The 22,187-nt window shown below is 42.0% G+C and overlaps 1 protein-coding gene across 3 annotated transcripts; it reads right to left on the reverse strand.

Annotated features, from left to right (window-relative positions):
• Nucleotides 1-4: 4 nt before the first annotated feature.
• On the reverse strand, nt 5-21,471 carry lmtk3 (lemur tyrosine kinase 3). 3 transcript variants are annotated; one of them, XM_039804756.1, is made up of 16 exons: nt 21,184-21,471; nt 18,755-18,888; nt 18,200-18,347; nt 17,313-17,386; nt 17,025-17,143; nt 15,143-15,230; nt 13,762-13,910; nt 13,546-13,630; nt 13,242-13,363; nt 11,481-11,630; nt 5,075-11,366; nt 4,812-4,975; nt 4,317-4,450; nt 3,402-3,736; nt 3,228-3,312; nt 5-1,462 (listed from the first exon to the last, which is right to left on the reverse strand). In XM_039804756.1, the coding sequence occupies exons 1-16, from the start codon at nt 21,272-21,274 to the stop codon at nt 1,335-1,337; spliced, it is 8,298 nt and encodes a 2,765-aa protein (XP_039660690.1). In that variant the 5' UTR covers nt 21,275-21,471; the 3' UTR covers nt 5-1,334. The 3 variants fall into 3 exon arrangements, with proteins under 3 accessions (XP_039660690.1, XP_039660689.1, XP_039660691.1); XM_039804755.1 differs by having other exon boundaries at nt 18,740-18,888; XM_039804757.1 differs by lacking the exons at nt 17,313-17,386; nt 18,200-18,347; nt 18,755-18,888; nt 21,184-21,471 and having other exon boundaries at nt 16,942-17,072.
• Between the last annotated feature and the right edge of the window lie 716 nt (nt 21,472-22,187).

Below are 22,187 nucleotides of genomic sequence, written 5' to 3' on the forward strand. Positions count from 1 at the left end.
GAGGTTCACATTTTGTAGCTTTTATTTCCCCTTGTTTATACATTATCCCTTGAAAACCATTCTTTAAACAATACAGGTTTTAAACCAACATTTAAACAGACTAAACAAATGGACTAGTTGGACCTCGACTGCATGATGGACTGTTATTAGTAGAAAATGGGGTAAATTAACAGATATACAAACAAATGGAGTTATTTACTGATGAAAGGCTTCGATTTTTCATGCTAAGCTACATTAACGGTCATTAAACAAAGTAAAAGAATGACAAGACAGCTAGAAATCCATAGACATCGGAAAATAATGACACATTACAGGACATAGTTCCATACAGATTGGCATATATTAAGAAGTAAAATTATACAAAATATTATTTTAGCAATTAAGACGTTTGGGAAAATATTTTGATTTATTTGTTATGAACTTATCTGATCTTAGAGAAGGTATAACCTAGATGCATTCTGTCCCAAACAAATTATAGCTAAGTTAATATATGATAATGGCAGAAAGCAAATAAATAAACTCATTAATAAATAAGTAAATAAATAATCAAATAAATAAAATATTGCATGGAAACTGGCTTTACATAAATAAATAAAATATAATTAATATATATAATATAAATTAATAACATAAGAGAAACATTTTTAGACCTCTAAAAGTATAAAGAAGCATAGCTTGTTTCATTTTTCGTGCAGTCTAAGAATACATCTATAAAAGTAAACAGCTCTAAAATGATATTGTATTCACTTGTATTATGATATTTGTACAAATGCAAATAAGTATTCTCAAATACAGGAGTCAAGCGATTTCTGTTCCAAACTGCTGCCTACAAGAACAAATGACTGACTGCAATGAAAAAACTTCTTAATAAAGAGAGGGCTGAAATCCAAGCGTTTACATAGACATATGAATGACTAAAGAAAGTGCATTCCCCGCACATCTGGGGATAATTACAACAGAATGAAGAAGAAAAAAGGTAAGCTGGTACACAGCAAGACTCCCACTGCATAGCTGTCAAATCTGTTTCAGATTTTACAAAGCTCCAAGCTCCTCTTCTCCTAGCCTATGCTGCTTTTTCCAAAGACTTTTGTAGCTGTAGGCTATGAATAAACTCTGTAAAAAGTAGCAGGCAGGAGCACAACAACCCCTGTCATACAAAATCCTGTCGCTGGTAAAACCTGGAATGTGTCCAGCTTTTAGAACGGGAGTCTCATTCTTTCAGTTGCCTCTTCAATAAAAAAATAGCCTCTGGGTGAATGGCTGGTTATTGGGGTTAATTCACTGGCCAGTCCAAGAGGGTTCAGCTCTAAAGGTTCCCACGATGACGTGTAACATCACACCATGTGGGGGTCGTTGGCAGGGCTGACAGTGAAGCGCGATGATGGTTTGGCCCCCACAGGCGACCTTGCTTTGATTGATAAATCCTCTTTCCTTTTTGATTCTTTGCTCTTGATGTTTGGCCCTGATGGAAAGAAAGACAAAATCCAGCACTATGTTAAGGTGCATGTGTTGTGAGTTGTGCTTCACCGAACCATTTCATTTTACCTCATTAGTGTTCATAGTAGTAATTTACAAGTTAAACCACTACACAATGTTTCATATATCATTTCTTGTTGAAAAGTCACCGAGCTCAGTTAAAAGTTTGTTTTGTTCCACATCCTCATATAGTATTGTAATGTTGCCAAACAAATCCAATACAACACTTGTTTTTGTTTATTATTTTCCTACAAATTACAGCTGCAAAGCATACCTAGAATAAAATAATTATTATAAAAATAATTAAATAAAATAATTTCCCCCTGGGATTATTAAAGTATTTCTGATTCTGATTAGGCTACAGCATTTCATTAAAATATATACTACAGTTAGTAAAGTAATATAAATCAGAATAAAATCTCCAGTGTGAACTAAATACTGAAGTTCAGGTGCAGGTTTATACCAACAGCAGCACCTGAGAGTTCAGGTTCACCTGCAGAAGGTCTGGTGAAACCTGGAATGTGTCCAGCTTTCACTCCAATGTTGCATGGGTTGGGGCCTTTTACATGTCTGTGCCCAGGGGCCTGTTGTCTTATAATCCGTTCATGACTGGTTCATGAAATGGAGTAAGATATTAGCACTAAACCAAACACAAATCAGAAATTGAACTAATGATCTGTATCTATAAATATAATCACACTGAAGCAATGCTGGACAGTTTTTAGTTAAAAATAACTAAATGAGAACACAGCCTCTTATTTTAAGGCTTTGAAGTTTCAACTCTAAAGGCCTATGAAAGATCATGAAAGCATCTAATTTTGGAGTTGCATTTCTGTATATGTGAACAGCCCAAAGGAAAACTCTGAGCCCAAACTTTCATTATTCTGTGAAATGAGGTAATCAGTGTACAAGATGGAGAGAGGAAGTCAAGAGAGCAAATGAAAATGTGTTGGGAAACACAGCTTAGGCTTGCATTGTTGAGCGCAGGATTTATGTCGCCGCTCAGTTCCACATGTCACAGTGTAGAGCAGGACAATTATAGAAGATTAATTCTGGCTGCATATTTGGAGAGAGAGTAGATGGTTGAACTAAGGGGTTTCCATTTCAGTGTGTGGGGATGAGTTAGTGGCTGTCAGATTTTATTACGTCATTTTTCGGCTCAAGGTGAGGACTGAGTGATAATACACGTTCATACAAACATACTTCAGACTTATGCTTATATTATCTCTATATTCTGATAAGAGTATACAGCATGCTAGCAGTTCAGTGATGCTGCACTTAGGCACAGCAGCACTTTGAGCTAAATGCTAATGTGGGCATGTTAACATGCACACACTGACAACGTGCTAACGTGCTGATGTTAAACAGATGTAATGTTAAGCATGTTTGCAGGTATTTGGTCAAGTTATAACAATTCATCCTGAGATGATCCATCCACAAATGTGTCAAATCATGACAGAGGAGGAGACATTTCACTCAAAATCACAAACGTTAACCTGATGGTGGCGCTAGAGAAAAAGTCAGGAGATCACTAAAGTCAGCAAGATTCGTCCTCTGGGGATCATGAATGTCCGTACAGAATTGAATGGCAATCTATCCAGTAGTTGTTGAGATATTTCAGACTGGACCAAAGTGGTGGACCGATTGACCTTGCCGCCATGCTGCTAGCATGGCTAAAAATGTCACCTCCTCATTCTGCATCTCATCATGAATGTGAGATGATTAGATGTTTAAAATGTTTATGATCTTACCACGCAAATCCAACTTGGTGCTTTTGACGGACACTGGGGCTGGACCTGTGGGCGCTGAACTGCTCAACTCATTGGTTGGAGTTTCCTGTTGTGTTGAAACAGAATAGTCGAGGCTCCTTTTATTATATCAAAAACAATCTCTTATAAATCAGTTATTCAAAGTACGGGAAATACCTGATCAAAAAGATAGATCGTGACATCATCAAAAAAGGACACATTTCTTCCTCTGTCTTTCTCTCTGTCCATCGGCTCCTTGGGTGATTTCAGCAGACTCCTCAGGCCGACACGTTTGTCCACGTCTGTTTCTGTGACAACAATCACCCTCCGGGAGCTTTCGTCCTCCTGCTCATCCTCCTCCTCATCGTCAGGGTCACTTCCGGAGGACAGACCTCTCCGTCTTCCGATCCGATTTCCAATCGCACCATCCCCAAATCCTCCTTTACCAGTGGGGGTGAGGGGAAGAGTCAAGGCAAGAGGAGGGAGGGCGAGAGACAGACGAGCTAGTTTTGCTGTGAAAATGAGAGTAGGGAAGAGGTGTTATAAGAGACCTGACAAGAGAGTTTACCTCTTCCCAGTCAGAAAATTCTTTAAAGATTTGGATGAAAGTTTGCAGACCCTGTACAGACTAAGGAGTTATTGACATCCGCTATTTGTTTCCTCTCTTTCTTAGATATCTTAGATTCAAGATATTTACTTAAATATGCACTAGTTTGTTTTTCATTTTAGTTTGTCTTTTAGTTTTCTTCTTTTTACATAGTTTTCTGTGTCCTGTTTTAAAAAACAAAAGAAAAAAACCAAACAAATAGTGTAAAAAAGGGGTCTCAGCTCTTTTATATTTTTCCTATCTGTTTTCCCTGTACATCAATACAACTCTTTTGCTGCAGTCCGTTTCCCCTTCAAATCTTGTTTCCCACCATGCTGCCATCCATGATTAGGGTAAGGCCTTAATTCAGCTTAACATTAGGCTGTGGTGAAGCATGGCAAAATGGTGGGGGAACAAACTTTGATACAAAAACAAACAAAATGTCGTAGTTTGTATTTAATGATTTAAGTAATAAATATAAGCAATCCGTGCAACACTAAGGTTACCTTTCATGGCCTGGTTTGCAGTAGGTTGAGGGGTTGTGACCTCAGGTTGTTCAATCACAGTGAGCGGCTCAGCTTTAGTTTCATCAGACTTGGTGTGGGACTTAATGCTGGGGCAACTTTCCTGCTCCTCTTCGCTACAACAACAACAAAACACACACAAAAAATGTAATTAAAACATAAATATTTAAGGGTCAAATATATATTTTTTCACTTACCCCTTGTGGTATCTAGCCACACAGATAGTTTGAGTTTTTTATTATTAATCTCTTTTTCATTTAATTTGTGCTGCTCACAGCAGAAAATTGACAATTTAAAAGTAGATAGTATTCCTGTTACTTTTTTGTAAATAACAGGGGGAAAAAAAACATCTTTCAGGACTTTAAAGGGCTCCATAAGATACCACTATAAAGGAAAGTAAGAAAATAATGAATAGTAATTTGGGTGAATTGACCCTTTAACAAAAACTCAGATTTCCAAGTTCAGCCTTCTTCATACCTTTCATCCTCTTGTTGTACTTTCACAGTGACCAGCTCGCTGCTGTTCTCTGTGATTTGTTCCCCCCAGGGCCGGAGCATCACCGTGTCTTTAACAGTAGACCCCCAGAGCACATTTGTTTTCACATTTTCACTGAGGGAGAACTGCAGCCTCTCCTCACAAACCTGAAGCAACAACAAAACAATAAAGAGGGATGAGAAAGGTAATAAAGGTAATACAGGGAGCACTCTTACAACAAACAAAACACAAGAAAACATGCTCACCTGCATCATGAGGCCATTCTTTGTTGTCATCTTAGAGAGAGATCCCTGGTCTTTGACATCAGATGTTTTGCCTAGTGATCTCTGCCCGTCATTCTTCTCCTCTTGAAAATCCAGGATCAGATTTGGTGCAGACTCCAACAGTTTATCAGAGTTATCAGATATCCTGTCCTCCTTCATATCTACCCTACTCCCCTCAGGAGTAGAAAAGCCACATATCTCCTCACCCGTTTCACTATCACCAACACTGCTGCTCTTCTGCTCAGGTGTTTTCTTCAAAGACTCTAGGAGCTCCAGGTTCCCCAGAAAAAGGTCGCCCAGAGAGTCCTCCTCGTCCCCAGATATGCAGCACAGTTGTTCCAGTTTTTCAAAATCCTCCAGGGGCTCCTCATCCAAATCTTTCCACTCAGAAATCAGTAATTCTGGGAGATTTTTGAGGGGAACTTGGGGTGAAGATGGACTGGCAGATGATGTTTTCTGAAACAGATTATTATGTTCATCCTGTACGTTGGGTGTAAGATCGCTCTCATCGGCCAGTGTTATATGCACAGAGGGAAGGTTCAGATTGGCTGAGATCCCTTTACTTTGAGTTGGAGCAGGTGGTGATTCTTGCAGATGTGGATCTGAGACATTTGCGCTGTGAGTTGGGGAACTATACGGCTCTGTCTCATTGCTGGCAATAAAGTCTTCTAGATTAATGTGACTAATAAACTCCTCTGCCTCTATAACAGATGGTGGTGGACTAGGAAAAGAGTCGTCTAAACTCTCCAATTTATCATCTTGCATATCAAGGTCTATGCTTGGTGGAGGACTAGGAAAATCTACTGAGCTGAAATTGTCTACTTGTGGATATGACTGATCTACCTCCTCCTGCTCATCAAGTTCACTGGGACAAGAGATGGGATTGGGGGGAAGGGGCATGTCTCTGTAATCCTCTTCTTCGTTCACAATGCTTACTCTCTCTTCTGTATATTGCCTAGCAAGCCATGATCTCATTTCAGCCTCTGAATCTGCACCTGATTCAACATTTTCCAGGTCTGAAAAGTTCTCATGAGGAACTTCGGTGATGCAAATAGATATATTTGAGCTCTCTAAAGTGTGACTGAAACAATTCTCTAAATTAGATGCTGTTACTTCATCAACATGCATGGCTGATGTCTGTCCCTCTATTTGGATCTTGCAGAGGTGATTCTGAGGCCATCTGTTAAAATTTTGATTTTCCTCTGTCTCTGTGGAGTCTAGCAGACCTTCCCTGTCCCTGTCTGTCTCTGTGCATGACGAAATCCGCCCCTCTGCTTGCTCCTGCTCTGGGATTTCTATATTCTCTACTTCGATATCTGAGATTTCTCTTTTCAGGTCTTTGTTGAAACTGCCAAGTTCACTAAGGTTCTCGATATTTTCCTCCTGTTGTATGTCTACCACTTGGACAGCCTGTTGGTCATCGCCGTCTGCAGAGTCCCACCTTGCCTTAATGTCATTATTACCAGCGAGTCCTTGTGTTTCATCATTCCAGGTTTCTTCGCAGCCCTCCAAGATGGCAGGGTGCAGTTCACTTCCTGCAAGTTCATCGTTCTCTTCTGTCTCCCAAAACTCCTGACCTACAACGAGCCTCTCCCCCACCTCCCAGGCCTTATTACCAAACCCTGAGAAAAATTCAGATCTCAGTTCCATGTCTTGGCACCTCCTCTCTGGAGAGGCCCACTGGTCATTTTCATCAGGCCACAAGCGTAAGTCCCTTGACTGTGAAAAACGGTGGCAGTCAAACTCTCCCCTAACGACAGCAGATCCTGTACGTTCCTCATCCTCCTCCATAGCGCTCCATAACTCTTTAGTCTTCACATCCAGGCCCTCGCAGGAGTCTTTATCCACACTGTTAGCAGAGTCTATCTGACTTGCTGCCCCTCTCAGGGGTGACTTTTCCTTCATGGCGTTACTCAGCTCTGCGGCAGCCAGCTGTTTCTCTGTCTCTGTCGTGACCTTCTTGTCCTCGTTGCCGTCTGAGCAGCGCAGGTTTCTCAGGCCAAGCTCATTGTGGTCCAGACCAGGCCTCTCTTCACGTCCCTCAGCCTCTTCGACACCCTCCTCGGCCCAAGAAGGACACATCAGACCACTTGCGTCATCATAGACAGACTTCCCATCATCGCTTGGCTCGACAACTGACGGGGTTTCATCGCTGAGTGTGGCGTCACTGGTTTGAATGCCGTACAGTTTAGATAATCTTGACTCTCTGTTGTCAACTTGGGATGGTGTTACAGAATCCACAGTGTCATTTCCACATTTGAGGGAGTTCATTGAAGAGATATCAATACTCGTCTCTGTAACACTTGTGTAATCTTTGTTGCTGGGCCTCAACACCCAATCATTTGACTGGCTGCCAGATACGGAATCGCTCAAAATATTTGTCTCAGCGAGGCTCTTGGAATGTAGATTTAAATCGTTCACTGCAGAGTCCTGGTATTTGCAATCTGTTATCTGGGAGATGATGCCATCTGTGTAGTGGTTGTCTATCTGATACCCACTGCTGTGTGGGAGCCTTTTCAGGGACTCATCATCTAATTTTGAGAACAACTTATCAATGATGTCAACACAGTCCTTGGCCTGCGGATCATCACACAGCAGGGTCGACTTTTTGCTCTTGTTTTCGAAAATGCCAGAATCGTCTTTCTGCGTTGACTCCAGCCCTTTGTTAATAATATCTTGGTCATCACCTAGATGAGAGATGGCATTCGCGGGAGCGTATTGATATAGAGCACTCTTTTCCTCACACATCTCAACAGTTTCTCCAATTTCACTTTTGATATCTGACATCTGTATACTCTTTCTTAAGGGGCTTTTTTCTCCCATCTCTCCCTCCTCCTCAGTTTTTTCCTCTATCCCTGTCAGTGTTCCCCGATCCCCTCCTCGACCGCTGCTTGGCCTAGAGGCAATGAGTCCATCACTGCTTCTCCTGCTCATCCCGTCCCCCTCCCAGTCACTGTCTGAGAAATACGCAGAGTCTCGATGCGGTGTTTCATTTCCCAGAGCTCGCCACCCACCGCTTCCCACTCCTCCTCCACCACTCGTCCATGAGTCACTAGGTGTGAGGCAGTCGGCTGAGTTGGAAGTCATAGGCGACAGGGCAGAGTCGGTGGGGGTGATGAGTGAGACATCAGAGGATGGGTCCCAGTCTGGAGTGGTTGGAGTTGCAGCAGGAGTGGGTGCCTCTTCTGCAATGTGACAGGGATTTTCTTGCCCAGCGTCATTGTGTTGAAGTAAATTTTCTCTTTTCATCTCATCATCATTTTTATTATTCTCCAAATCAGCTGCTGTGATGTGTTCAGAGTCCACTTTGGAAACTTTTGCAGTGTGGTACTTTTCTTTGTCAGGATCATATGATGTGGTATCTGTCTTTCCGCATGTTTGATCTCCTCTCTCAGGGCTGCTGGCCTGTAGGTCCTCTTTCATTAACTCACCATTCCCTATAACAGCAGCCTTTGGTGTATCTGTTTCTTTTGTAATTAGTGATTTGTTCTCATGCTTTAGCACAGTGTTGGATTCTTCTCCTCTTGCAGGTAAGGCTGGGCCGTCTGAACTCTCCTCCTCCTCTTCTTTTTGACATCCAAGTGTTTGGTTGTGCAGGAGACCATTTTTGGGCATGATTTCTGAAAACACAAACTCACCAGATTGGCAGTGGTCAGCATTGCTTCCTTCGCTGTCCAGTTTAAGAGGTTGTTTATTTGATCCTATATGCAGGATTGGGATCTCAGGTTTCATAGAAACCTTTATCTCACTCTTTTTAGCACGCTTGGTCACTTGGGCATAGATAGCTTCAGTTGGTGTTTCATCTTTGCCTTTGTTGGATGCTCGTATGGAGTTCTCGGACTGAAATCTGATGGTCTGAGCGGAGGCTGGGTCAATGCATATGGACTCGTATTCAGGAGACAGTGGAGTAGGAGAGTAAGATGAGTCTGCTTCCTTTCTGTTTGTGGCAGCGTTTTGTCTAGATATTATTTCAGTCAGAAAGGTCTCTGCTGATTGGATCTCCTTCAGGAACTCCTCCCTGGTCATTTCTGTTCTCCGGGGCTCCTTCTCAGTCTGCTGCAGGTCGGACTCCTCCTTCCCAATGGTGATCTCAGAGAGGAGAGAGCGGGATCTCCGTATACCCTTTGAATAGGCTTCCTCAGCCTCAGTGTATGAGGGAAGGCCTGGAGCACAGACATAGGGCCGCAATCTGGATCCCGAAGGATAGAGGTATTTTACTGGATCAGTTTCTGATCCTCCCTCCAGATCGGTGTCCATCCTTCCCGTGTCGATCTCTGTGAGGAAAAGATCCCTCTGGAATGATTCTTTAGTGACTGTATCGTCATCCTTAGCTCCTGTCCTGTTGTTGCGTTTCTCTGGCCCCCATGACTGTCCTGCTGACCCCAGCTCTGTGATCAGCGACTGGGAGCGGCGCATCCCTCTGTTGGGCAGCACAAAGTTTCCCCATCTTTCTCCATCTCTTTTCTCCTCCTTCTCTCCCTCCCATGAAGCCTCGGACTTGGACTCACTAGACTCCGTCACACTAGATATCTCCGTCAGAAACAGATGCATGGGGGATTTCTTGGCAGCGGCCACACGTTCTGCATGAAGTTCAGCATCTTCCCTCCAAATGGCTGGCAGGATGGTGTCAAGGCGTGACTGAGTCCTTTTCATTCCTCTGGAGAAGAGTTCGGCACAGACTGGGTCTGCATCTTCAGATAGGCTGGAGTGAGGGACAGTAGTCCCACCGCTGGGTCTCTCAGGGGACATGAAGGGAGAGTCATCCTCATCTGAGTAGGTGGGACTGGATGAAGACTGTCTGTCAAGCTGGGGGTTTGTTGGCTGAGGGCGGGGTAAATTGCGATAAATTGGGCGCAATGGGTTTTCTCGACGAACGGGAGAGTCAAAGTCTTTTGCACGAGAATGAGAAGTCTCCCTGGAGTTGTGCAATGATGCTAAGTGCCTGCTACCACCCTCTCTGTCAGACAAGTCACAGGATAGTGGGTCTCTTTTGGATCTCTGCATCTGTGGCTTACTGTAACTTGAATAAGTGTCTGCTGTGCTGTAGCTGGGGCAGCTTCTTTGTGGTTTGGAGTGGGGAGGGAGGGGTGGGGGACACATTTGAGAAGATTGGGGGTAAATGGGATGGCTCGATGGGGGAAGGGAAGGGGAGAGGGACGGGGATGGGGGTAGAGTCTGACGGGACCGATGGAGCCCCAGGTGATCAAAGGTAGAAGATGGACAGCTGCTCATGTGATGAGGGTCTGTTTCGATTTTTCCACTGATGGTGTAGTGAGGCAGTCCTATATAACCGAGTGGAGGGGCGGGGAGGGGGCGCGAGTGAAGGTGGTTGGCTGACAACATGGACATAGAGCGAGGCTTGGGAGGAAGGACCGGGGCTTGAGAACTAATGGAGGATTTTTTGTCTGCCTCACTACTCCTCTTCTCCTCTTCATCATCGTCCCCTAAATCAACTACTGAGAAGTCAGTCACTCTGCTTGAAGTGTCTCTGAATTCAGCCACACCTGTGTTGGGGACCTGAAGTTGAACCTCGCTTGATCTGACAGTCTGGAGGCCCTTTCTACACTTGTCAGAAGAAAAATAAGGGACTCTGTCTTTTCCCAGCATTCCACTGCGAATCTCCACCAGTTCCATGTCTCCAGGGCAGATCGAGTCAGAGCGGAAAGAGGACTGAGTCTTCCCTTTAAGAGTTGGCGACTTATCCTGGGGAGTGTGCTCCTCTAATCTGATGTAGTACTCGCTGGCGAGGGAGGGGCTTCGGGCGCTTATCACTGGGACCACAGTGGGAGTGTCCAAAGACTGTCTGTGATTATTGTTCACAGTCGGGATTGGCTGAGGGGGAGGAAGAGGTTTGTAGCCTCGTCTGGCATGAGCTTTTTCCCAAAAATACTCAAAGTTCAAGCCTTTGCTGGTTTCAGTCACTGTCAGGATGTCATCCAGTTCAGACGAGGACGGAGTGATACAATTCCCCACAGGGTCCAGTAGGGGGTAGGAGTTGTCTTCCCTGCCGTACTCTCTCTCCCTTTGCCGCTCGTTTGCTGCGGTCTGGAAAGCAGGCGGACGGAGTAAGTCCCAGCGTCTTTCAAACGACTCCTCGCTCTCCCCTCTCCTTCCTCTGCCCTCCTCATATTCCTCATCCTCTTCATCTTCTTCCCCAACACTCCCTCTTGCCATTCCTCGCTCAGCGGCCAGGAGGGAGGAGAGGAGGAGGAATATCTCTGCTACAGAAGGGCGTTGAGAAGGAGGTAACCAGCAGGACTGCATGATCTCATACCTGAGGACAGGAGAGAAAAACATTAAGTTTGGAGAGACAGAATTAGGGCATTGTCACTTTCTATTGGCATTATCATCATTTCTGCACAACTCCACTTAGTGGATGAGTACTGACCAGTAGTCTGCATGGGAGAGTTTGAGTCTGGGCTGGGCCAGGGTGATCTGTCTCTCCCTAATGACGAAGGTCAGCACCTCTTCATCACTCAGGTGTCTGTGGGGCTGAGATCCAAACTCAAACAGCTCCCATATAACCACCCCCATGGACCTGGAGGAAAAGAAGATGTAGAGATAGTGAGAGACAGACCTTCACAGACCTTCACAGACCTCTTAGTTTTTTGTTATGTAATGCTTTTACAGCAACACCTTGTTTTATGCAGAGCTCTGAATTAAAATCAAACAAGACTCTGTAAGAGCAAAGAGTACTCTTCCTCTACTTGTGTGTTTTGTTCCCACAATGTTTTCTTGTTGGTTCATTCAACAAAACAAATTGAAGTGGAGTTGTATTCCCAGAGGCTGAGTGTTCAGTCCAGCTTGGGCTCTTGTTCTTCCATCACTCCTTCTGACATTACTGGACTTAAAAATTCTGCTTCAGCAAAATTGAGGGCACACTGATCTTTAAAGGTAGGCTTATGTAAGTATTTATGGTATGATTTGTTTGAGAAACATTTCAAAACAGCTGCCTTGGTGTTTCAGCTTCACAATTTGAGTTGAGCCAAATAAAAGCTCTAACTGAGACTACAAAGAAGACTCTACAAAGAGCATTTCAGATTATTTGCAGTTTCAATACATTCACTGTTCAGAAACACTCATCCTCAAAAAGATTTCAATGGCGTAGCCGTAGGAATTAAGAAGTTTACTTTGTTTTCCTCAGAGAACAAGCATTGTGTTGTATGGGCTGTTTTTTGACAAGCACTGCTGGTCTATTTTTGCCCATACTGGTTTAATAGGTGAATAAAAAAAAACAATGCTATGAGACCAATGGAGACTAGCATAACAATGTATATACAATATACAATCCTTGGCCACTTTATAAGGTACATCTATTCAATCTAATGTAATCCAGTACAACATCTCTGCCACCTATTCTACCTTTACAAATCTCATATTGGCCAGTTTTTGTTCAAACTAAGGTGTTAATTCAGTCTGTAAATCTGTTTTTTACTGAGCTCATAGGCGTTTCTCAGGTTTTGCCCACCCCACAACACATTTAACACATTTCAACATAATGCAGCCCAGTTTAACACCACTGCAAACTACAACCTATAACACAACCAATAAACTTGTTGTTAAAGGTCCCATGACATGGTGCTCTTTGGATTCTTTTATATAGACCTTAGTGGTCCCCTAATACTGTATCTGAAGTCTCTTTCCCGAAATTCAGCCTTGGTGCAGAATTACAGCCACTAGAGCCAGTCCCACAATGAGCTTTCCTTAGTATGTGCCATTTCTGTGTCTGTAGCTATTGAGGATGAGAGAGGGGGGGGCAAGGTGGAGGGTGGGGTGTGGCCTTGACCAACTGCCACTTTGCTCATTTGAAAGCCATGATGTCTCTCTCTCTCTCATTTCAAGCCACTGGGGGACCATAGGCAGGCTGGGGCAATGTTAAAAAACCTCATAAAGTGAAATTTCCATGCCATGGGACCTTTACATGAATACCTCTCTGACAGTTTTAATCAAAACTCAATATCATTATTTTTGTAAAGATAGAATATATGGTTGAGCTGTTGCATTGGATTGTACAGTATTAGATTGCACAGATGTACCTAACAAACTACTACTAGACACCAGATAGATGACAACCCTAACCCTGACCCCTAACCCATAACCAGCCTGATTTGCACTTTGTATAAACAGCTGTGACAGCTCTAAAACATACCACACATTGCTGGTCTTGGTTTGGTCAGTAACAATGAGAGATCCTCTATACTCCTCCAGGAGCTCAGGAGCAATCCAGCGTAGTGGGATCCATAGCTTGTCTGGAGTTAGGTAATAGTCCTCCTTCACAAAGACATACAACAAGAATTGCTTTTATACTGAAGAAACATTTTATTGTCATTATTTGCATGACAAAAGAAATGTTTTTACGCTTCCCAAAATGTAAAATATAGGATTACATGGATAGATCATGAACCTATGTTTGGTTTTATTTTTCAGAGAAATACAAGCAAAGACCCACGTACCTTATAATGGTTGTGTGAAAGGCCATAGTCGCCTATCCTAACAGTGAGGTCTGAGGTCAGCAGGCAGTTTCTTAAAGCCAGATCACTGCAGAGAATAGAATACACCCTCCGACAATCAGCCACATTGACAGAGGTACACACTGTATCTAACTAAGAGGTAAAATCTGTTCAAAGACTCGGGTCCTGATAATGTACAGAGGTGAAGCCATGACTGACCTGTGGATGTAGTTGTTGTCATGGAGATGCAGCAGACCGGAGGTGATCTCAAAAGCCATTCTCTGAAGAGTCAAGAGATCCCGAGTCGGCAGGTCAGGGGTCATCCCATTTGACTTGCGCTGGGCTCTCAGATACCTCTTCAGGTCACCCTAATTGTACATTACAACAATAACACAAGCAGTGAATTGCATGCAGACTTAAGTAGAAGATGACTTAATGCCAGTTCGCCCATAAGTCTGCGTGCCAAGTGCTTGTGCCCTTCTCCTAAAACAGAGATAAAACTCGCAGGCAACATTGTATAGGCAAAGAGAATATTTATGACTTCTGCAGTAAATAAGTCCCTTTTTAGGTGTTTTCCATCACAGAGCCTCAAAAGCAGCAGGGGAATTGGTAATGAGCTGGCAGCCTTTGTATTAGTAATGTGTGCTTCGGGAAGGGCAAGGAAATAAAATGAGGACTATTCTAAGGATGGAAAATATCTGCGAGGAAAGGACAATAGGCGACTTTATCAAACAGGATAATAGCAGTCTACGAGGCCCCCAGTGTTGTTTGGCTTCTCTTGCTGTGTTGCTGTAATTTATCTGCTTTGTCTGGCCTGAGAGTCTACTCATATGGTTTTCTTAATCAGTCAGTGATTAAGCCAGCTGAAGGAAACCGATTGTACCGATGCAAAGCAGATTTAAATGAAACCGGATATAATATAATTCTAATAATGTATCATTCCTGCAGGAACCAATATGTAGATACCCACATGAAATTACATTGAAACAAGGAGTAAATTAAGTAAAGACCTTGTGAAAATAACCTTAACATTTGGTGCAACTATAACACAATTGAAAAACTGCTACAGAGGTGGAACATAATAGCTTTCATGCCAATAAAACAGCATTTGTAAGTAATAAAAGCGGTATGGAAATTAGCACTTTGTTTTTAAAGTGAGACAACCAACACAGCTCCAAAGATGGCAGATTATTTGTGCACTAATTGTGAAATGTAAAAAAAGAAATTGAAAAAAAGAAACTAAAATAAATACTAAAATGATGTACCATGCTTACCTTGAAATTACACACTAAAGGGTTTGCAATAATTATGTAGTTACTTTTAAGTCACAGGCCTTTTCAACGAAATATTCATTTCACTTTTGTCCAATATTTAAAGGGGACACATCATGCTCATTTTCAGGGTCATACTTGTATTTTCTGATACTGGCTGAATATACCTGGCTTGTTAAATCCCAGGTTTTCTGATACAGGCAGCTCACAACAAACTGACTGGGTTGTTTTATTTCATGGTTTGTGGGTTGGTATGCACTCCAGATACCCAAATGTATGTGTACAAGCAGTGAAAAAGTTTTTCATGATATGTCCCACTTTGTACTCACAAGTTGACAGAACTCCATAACCAGGAGGAAGGGGATGTTCTCACTGCACTGCCCCAAACACTGAAGGATGTTGGGATGTTTAAGGCTCCTGAAGGGAAAGAGAGAAACCAGATAAACAAGTAGATTACAGGACAGTTAAAGACAAACAGTGATACAAGATAAATTGCAGTATTTATCTAGCTATCTAGATATAGATAGATAGATAGATAGATAGATAGATAGATAGATAGATAGATAGATAGATAGATAGATAGATAGATAGATAGATAGATAGATAGATAGATAGATAGATAGAGTGGTGCTCATAAGTTTATGAACCCATGCAAGTTGACTAAAAAGAGGAATAAAAAAAATCATCTTTTGGAAATTGATCTTAATGCCTTAACTAAAACAAATTAGGAAAAATCCAACCTTTAAGGACACCAATTTTCTTTGTGAATGAATAATGTATAATAAATAAATAAATGTTCTTCCTTAAAATACAGGGGGCATAAGTATACACACCCCTATGTTAAATTCCCATAGAGGCAGGCAGATTTTTATTTTTAAAGGACAGTTATTTCATGGATCCAGGATACTATGCATCCTGATAAAGTTCCCTTGGCCTTTGGAATTAAAATAGCCCCACATCATCACATGGCCTTCACCATACCTAGAGATTGGCATGGGGTACTTTCCATAAAATCATCTCTCAATACAAATAAAACCAGCTATTAGGCTAACTGAAATAAAACCATGCCATTCTCTAGGTATGGTGAAGGGTATCCTTGATACTATGCATCCTGATAAAGAGAAGATAGAGACATGATTTTATGGAATGTACCCCATGCCAATCTCTAGTTATGGTGAAGGGCATGTGATGATGTGGGGCTATTTTAATTCCAAAGGCCAAGGGAACTTTATCAGGATGCATAGTATCCTGGATCCATGAAATAATTGGCCTTTAAAAATACAAATCTACCTGCCTATATGGGAATTCAACATAGGGGTGTGTATACTTATGCCCCCTGTATTTTAAGGAAGAACATTTATTTATTTACGATACATTATTCATTCACAAAGAAAATTGGTGTCCTTAAAGGTTGAATATTTCCTATTGTTTTTATTTAAGGCATTAAGATCAATTTCCAAAAGATGATTTTTTTATTTCTCTTTTTAGTCAACTTTAGCTTGGGTTCATACACTTATGAATACCACAGATCGATGGTAATGAGCTGGCAGTCTTTGTATCACACAGATAGAGAATATATATAAGTATAGATAGAGAAAAAGGAGAGGCACTGCAGCAAAGCCAAATGAAGTGTAAGTGAAAGTTGGAAAGGGAAAAAAGCATATTGCCGTTTTGTGTGTTTCGCTTGTTGCTGGGTAGGTGTGTTTACATCAGACACACAAAATATAACAGGACAAGGGGAGGGTTTGTGCCTCAGCATAAGCAGAGGAAATAGGAGTTGTAAACAGCAACAAGTGTAATTACCATCTACCTGCGGTAACATTACTGTCTAAGTACAGCACCAAAACATTAAAACACTATTTTTATAGTGTGAAAAGGTACAATTCAAGCTAGACATATTGTTTCTCCTTTTATCAATAATTGAAGTGAATTAATGAGCAATAAAATGTACCCTTTTATTGACATTCAGGTTATGCTGATACAGCCTTACTTGGTCTGGTATGACCAGTAGCTTATGGTGGCTAACGTTAGCTAATGTTAGATAGAGTCCTATAAAGCGGACTTCATAGAGTCATTTCAATGACTTGAATATTTTTCTCTACTTGTGTTACTGTTATAATAAACTTACTATTATCAATTAGGCCACAGTGGTTGTTGTTAAGCAAAAGTTGCCTCCAAAATGGCTACCCAAGTTTCAGCAGTTTCTCCCACCTGTACGGCTCAGACTCGGCCAAGAACTTCCTCTGCTCCAGAGGGCTGGCACTGACACGCAGCTCCTTTACCACGGCCTGAGAGGAGCTGCAGTCACACAGCACTTCAGCCAGAATCACCTAGGAGAGATCAATGGGCAATAATATAGGAGAGTGCCCAAGAGAAGCAGACCAGCAGTAAAAGAACTATTTTGAGTAAATATAACATAGCAGAGGAAAGAAAAGCTATGATGTGGATCATATTTTACATGAAAACACAATATCTCAAGATGAGAGGCGATCATCATACCTTTCCAAACCAGCCATTTCCTATCTCCTGAAGATAGTTTAAAGCGTGTCTTTTAAAGCACTTAGATTTGGAGTCTGTAAAAAAAGAAGGGAAATAAAAAAAAAGATCAGCGTCACACACATCGGCATTTGATGTTCTTTTATGACATTAAATCTCTCAACAGGTGCAAAAATCACTTTAAAAATATGATGCACTCAGGAAAATACATTATTAACACAGCTACCACGGCCATCACCAAAACATTAAAGATCCCTTCCAGACATGTTGTGAGACAAAAATATTCTGCTTTGAATAATAATTTGCATCCGATATTGTTTTCCCTCAAAAGTTAAATTACCTACTCAACCACTATTAGAAATGTTACATCTACTCCTTATTTTTTGTTGAAAAATCTAGAATCTGCATTTTTTTTAAAGTTTAGCTAATGCACCACGATTGGCTTCCAAACTAGTTGTGATGTACAGTAATAACACCATGCTCATGTGTACACCTCTTAAACTCAGAGTTGAGCACAGAGAATGAATTATTCTTCACAGCAAAGTAACAATAAGCAAAACATATTTCTGAGTGGGGGGAGTTTAATCAATGACACAATACCCTTCCTGATACCATCCCTGTCTGTGGCCAAATGCCCAACTTGGCCTGCCTGTACAGAGCACTGATGCAGAATTGTCTCAGATCAGTTTCCACTACATTGAACTTCAGTGGGGAGTCCAATGCTACAATGGTTGTAAACTCGGTTTGAGACCTTTAATGGATCCACATCAGTGACTCAGGCAACAGACCATGAGGGAGTTTGGTGCAGGACAATACTTCAGCTTCATTTTGAGGGCTTTGTGCAAAATGAGAGTCAGAGAACAGGGAAGAAAGTTGTTTCACGTTGTTACCTGCTCCATCCTTCAGGGCGGGGCAGTTGGGCCGGTCTCTGACTGGCAAGGTGTAGACTTCAGGGAGGGAGGGACATGACGACAGGCTGTCCTCCTGGATTGGACTGGAGCCTCCAGAGCACTCCTCCCCATCTGCATTGTCAAACTCCTGGTTGAGCCGCAACAGCACAGAAAAATCTCAATACTGGCATGATTAAAATTCTAAAATAAGCTATCGTCTGTTACTTAATAATACGGTTGGATTTAGCAGTAACTATCAAGGGCAGACAATGAGAAAGCAGCCATTCTGAACTAATGACATCCTGTCTATCAGCTCAACAACACTGTCAGGTCAAAAAATGGAGGCTTAGTCAAGATTAGACTAAGAGATGATTATTGACCATTTCTAGTTCATTAAGTTGGAATTATTGAGTCCTGTTGCCATTTCCATACCGATTCCTCCTGCAGTTTAACAAGGCAAGCTTAAATAAAAACCACACAGGCATGCACAAAAGGTGTGACAAAACAACAAAAGCAGAGAGAGGTGAATAGATTTCTTACATGTTGAAGACTTACATTGAACCCCACTCCTCCTCTCTTACAGCACAGGCAGGTCAGGAGCAGCAGAACAAAAGAGACTAGCCCCGAGCAAGAGATGAGGATGACAACGTAGGGTGGAGGAGAGAGGGATGCAGCCCTGGTCTGAGAAACTGAGAGGAAGACAGGAAGAAAATACAAAGGAGGAAAGTATTTAATACAGAAATATAAGGGGGACACACTGTTAGGTTTGAGTCAGTGAAGGAAAAGAGAGACTTTACTGAATCAGAAGTGTAAAATGGTGTTACACAGGTGTTTTTTTTAGAGGGAAACCATTGGAGCGATTTCTTAGCGGCAGGTTTGGGGACACAGTGGAGAACCCCAATGGACAGCTTGCATCAGGGATTTGGGGGGGAAAAAGCAGGAAAAGAAACTAAGTTGAAGATAAAAAAAAACGGTTGTCTGAATCAGTAAAAGAAAATAGAGACTGGCAATATACCATTCCAGTAAGGAAAAAAGCACGGGGGAAAGGGGGAATATCAGAAATGGCATTCCACTCAGGAAACACAGTTAAGAAGCAGGGGAGGGGTGGCTGGAGTTGTCATTTAGGTAAAAAGGAGCGCTAATTGGGAAGGGTTGGAAACTGGAAAAAGAATTACTCAAATCAGGAAGGTGTACTACTCAGGTGAGAGAGGGAGGGATCGGGACATTTTGATATTTGTACCTCAACGCAGTCGATTGTGGGAAGTGAACCATCTGTAGAAAAGAAAAGGGGCAGGGCAGGGTGGTTAAATACCCTTCAGGTATTATCTATAGGTTTCATATAAATACTGTAGCCAAAAAATATGTCAAACATTATATCACTTATGACAGATGACGAGAGAGGAACAATGACACCTTGAAACAGTCAGAAAGTGTCACGCTTAACACAGAGAAGGAATCATATATTAAACATAAACATTAATATTCAAAGTACCATAGCCTATCTTTTCTAAGTCTGTGTAAACAAAGCAGTATTTTAGGCATTATATTACCATTAGCAAGGTAGTAACCTGTTTAAAGCTGTATGCACTCATATTACAACAAATTACACACACTTAAAATAGTTGTTAAAACTACAAAAAAAAAAAGCTGTATTACAATCTCAAATAACTATAAACTTGTGAAGTAATAAAGATGCATTAGCGGACATAATAATAATAATAATAATAATAATAATAATAATAATAATAATAACCAGGGGGTTACATAAACAATAATATTGAAACCATACCTTGAAATGTATGACTAAGTTTTATAAGCGTGCAGTCTTTAAATATCCCAGTTTCATTTTCTGTGTCCCTCATACAAATCCAAAAATACATTCACAAGGTGATAATATTGTAAACACTGCATACATAAATTTCAAAGTATAATTAAAAATTTACCAACTTAATATATATTGTAAAAAGAGGATCAGCATTCAACAAAACTCTAAGAGATGAAGTAATGTTTGTTTTTGTTTTTAAGATAAATATGTAGGCCTTATTTCAATTAACACTTTTAGCACCTCTTGTTTTCTTGTGTTGTTCTTGTTTACAAAAAGTTCCAAAAGACAGAACAGGATTTCTCTTGTTTAACATATCCTGCGCAAAGGTAAGTAAAGATGTGTTCAGCATATAAAACCATCTTTTGTAGAAATTGTAGAAAATCTGTTTTAGCCCATGAAACAGAGATAAATACACCTAATTGTTGATCACTGCCTCTGCAAAACATGGTCTAAATATGACAGCTAAATGAGCCTTTTGGCAGTGTGGTTCCCTAAACATGCACCACAAACATATAATTGGTGGCTCCAATCCTGGTGCACAATTCCTGTGCAGTGCTATTCTTTCATCTTTCCCTAGACATATGTCCAGACAGACACTGCATATAAATAGGAACCCAACAGAGGGCCTTTTCCAACAGCCCCGGTGCCAGCAGCTCTTATCAAAACAATACACCACAATAGCCTACAATGACTGCACACATTACACAAACACAACACTCTGCCAGATCTTGGGGAAGAAGGCACATTCAGATTGAGAAAAATAAAGATGCCAGCAGTGGTTAATTGGTTAAATTATCTCCAGTGCCAAGCAGAGGGTAGACTAAATATATCGCACTGACCTACGGTTTTAGCTATGCTGTTTTTAAGTGCCATCGATGTGAGGCCCGAGATCGAAACCCCCCCCCCCCCCCCAATATTTTCATCACTGCATGCAAATCTGGTACCCTACCCATCAACAAATCAGCCTCGCTCCATTGATTAAATCAGCAACGTAGCCTACTGCAATAATAATTCGCATTATGTCTCAGTCATACTGGCTGGCTGATAACACAGTACTCCCCCCAATGTAGAGAGGCCTTTTCATAACTGACTACATCCCCCCTCTCTCCTCCTTTCTCCAGCTTGACAGGTTTTCTAACCCCCCTCCTCCTCCGCTCACCTTCCCTCTGCGGGGCTCCGAGGGCTCTCTCCGGGCTGAAGTACGACATGATCCCCGCCATCGCTACCATCACCCAGCAGTGTGGCCGCATCGTCGCCGCGTCCGGAGCAACAACAACACCATCCGAGCGACGCTGCCGACTGTCGGTGTCCTCCTCTCTCCCGTCACCCCCGCCACGGTCTGTGCCGTCTCCGGGCTCACGCTGTCTATGTGTCTCCCCCCTCCGCTTTTCTCCCAATAATAAAGAGCGTCTCCTTGCCTTCCTTGTTGTGCTCTCCCCCCTCCTCCTCCTCTCTCTCCTCTTCCTCCTCCCCCCTGCTCTAATCCGCAATTAAACACGGTGTGTGAGATGCTCTATTGTGCATCCCCAGTCCACCGCTCGTTATACATACATTAGGCCTACTGCTCTGCCTCAGTCTGTGTGGAGCACTGCTGAAAACAACCACCCGCTATTTCTCCGTTATACATAGGCTACCTATATAGGGATATATATAAATATTTCCTTCTCCCTCTATCTCTCAGTGTTGTCTGTGTTTTTCTCCTCCGCCAGCCTACGTCAGACACACACGGCGCGCATTGTCATGGTCCAGCTTGATCATCATAATGCTACCCAGAGAGAAGGGGGAAAAAATCTGTGATAATATTCCCAGAGGGAGTTAATGGTGTGCATGTGGTGCTCAGTAGACCTACTGTGTTTATATTGATCTCATGTTGAATTTATGGTCTTTTAAAATATCACTTCAGTATTCATATGAGGACTTCGGGGATGCGATGTGATAAGCCTACTATTAAATAATAATTAAAAAAGAGACGTGTTAGTTGACGCGCAAGGCTTCTTCACTTTATATAAAACACATTCTGCCTATTGAAATGTATTTCATGTGCTGTGGTGTGAACGGTGATGAACACATCCAGCAAACAAAAATAAAATCATGGGTAATTTAGTCAGTTGCCAGTTTATTAGGTACACCTAACAGAAACTAATGCAGTCTAATACAACAGCC

This window comes from Perca fluviatilis, chromosome 7 (genome assembly GCF_010015445.1).
Source record: "Perca fluviatilis chromosome 7, GENO_Pfluv_1.0, whole genome shotgun sequence".
NCBI lineage: Eukaryota > Metazoa > Chordata > Actinopteri > Perciformes > Percidae > Perca > Perca fluviatilis.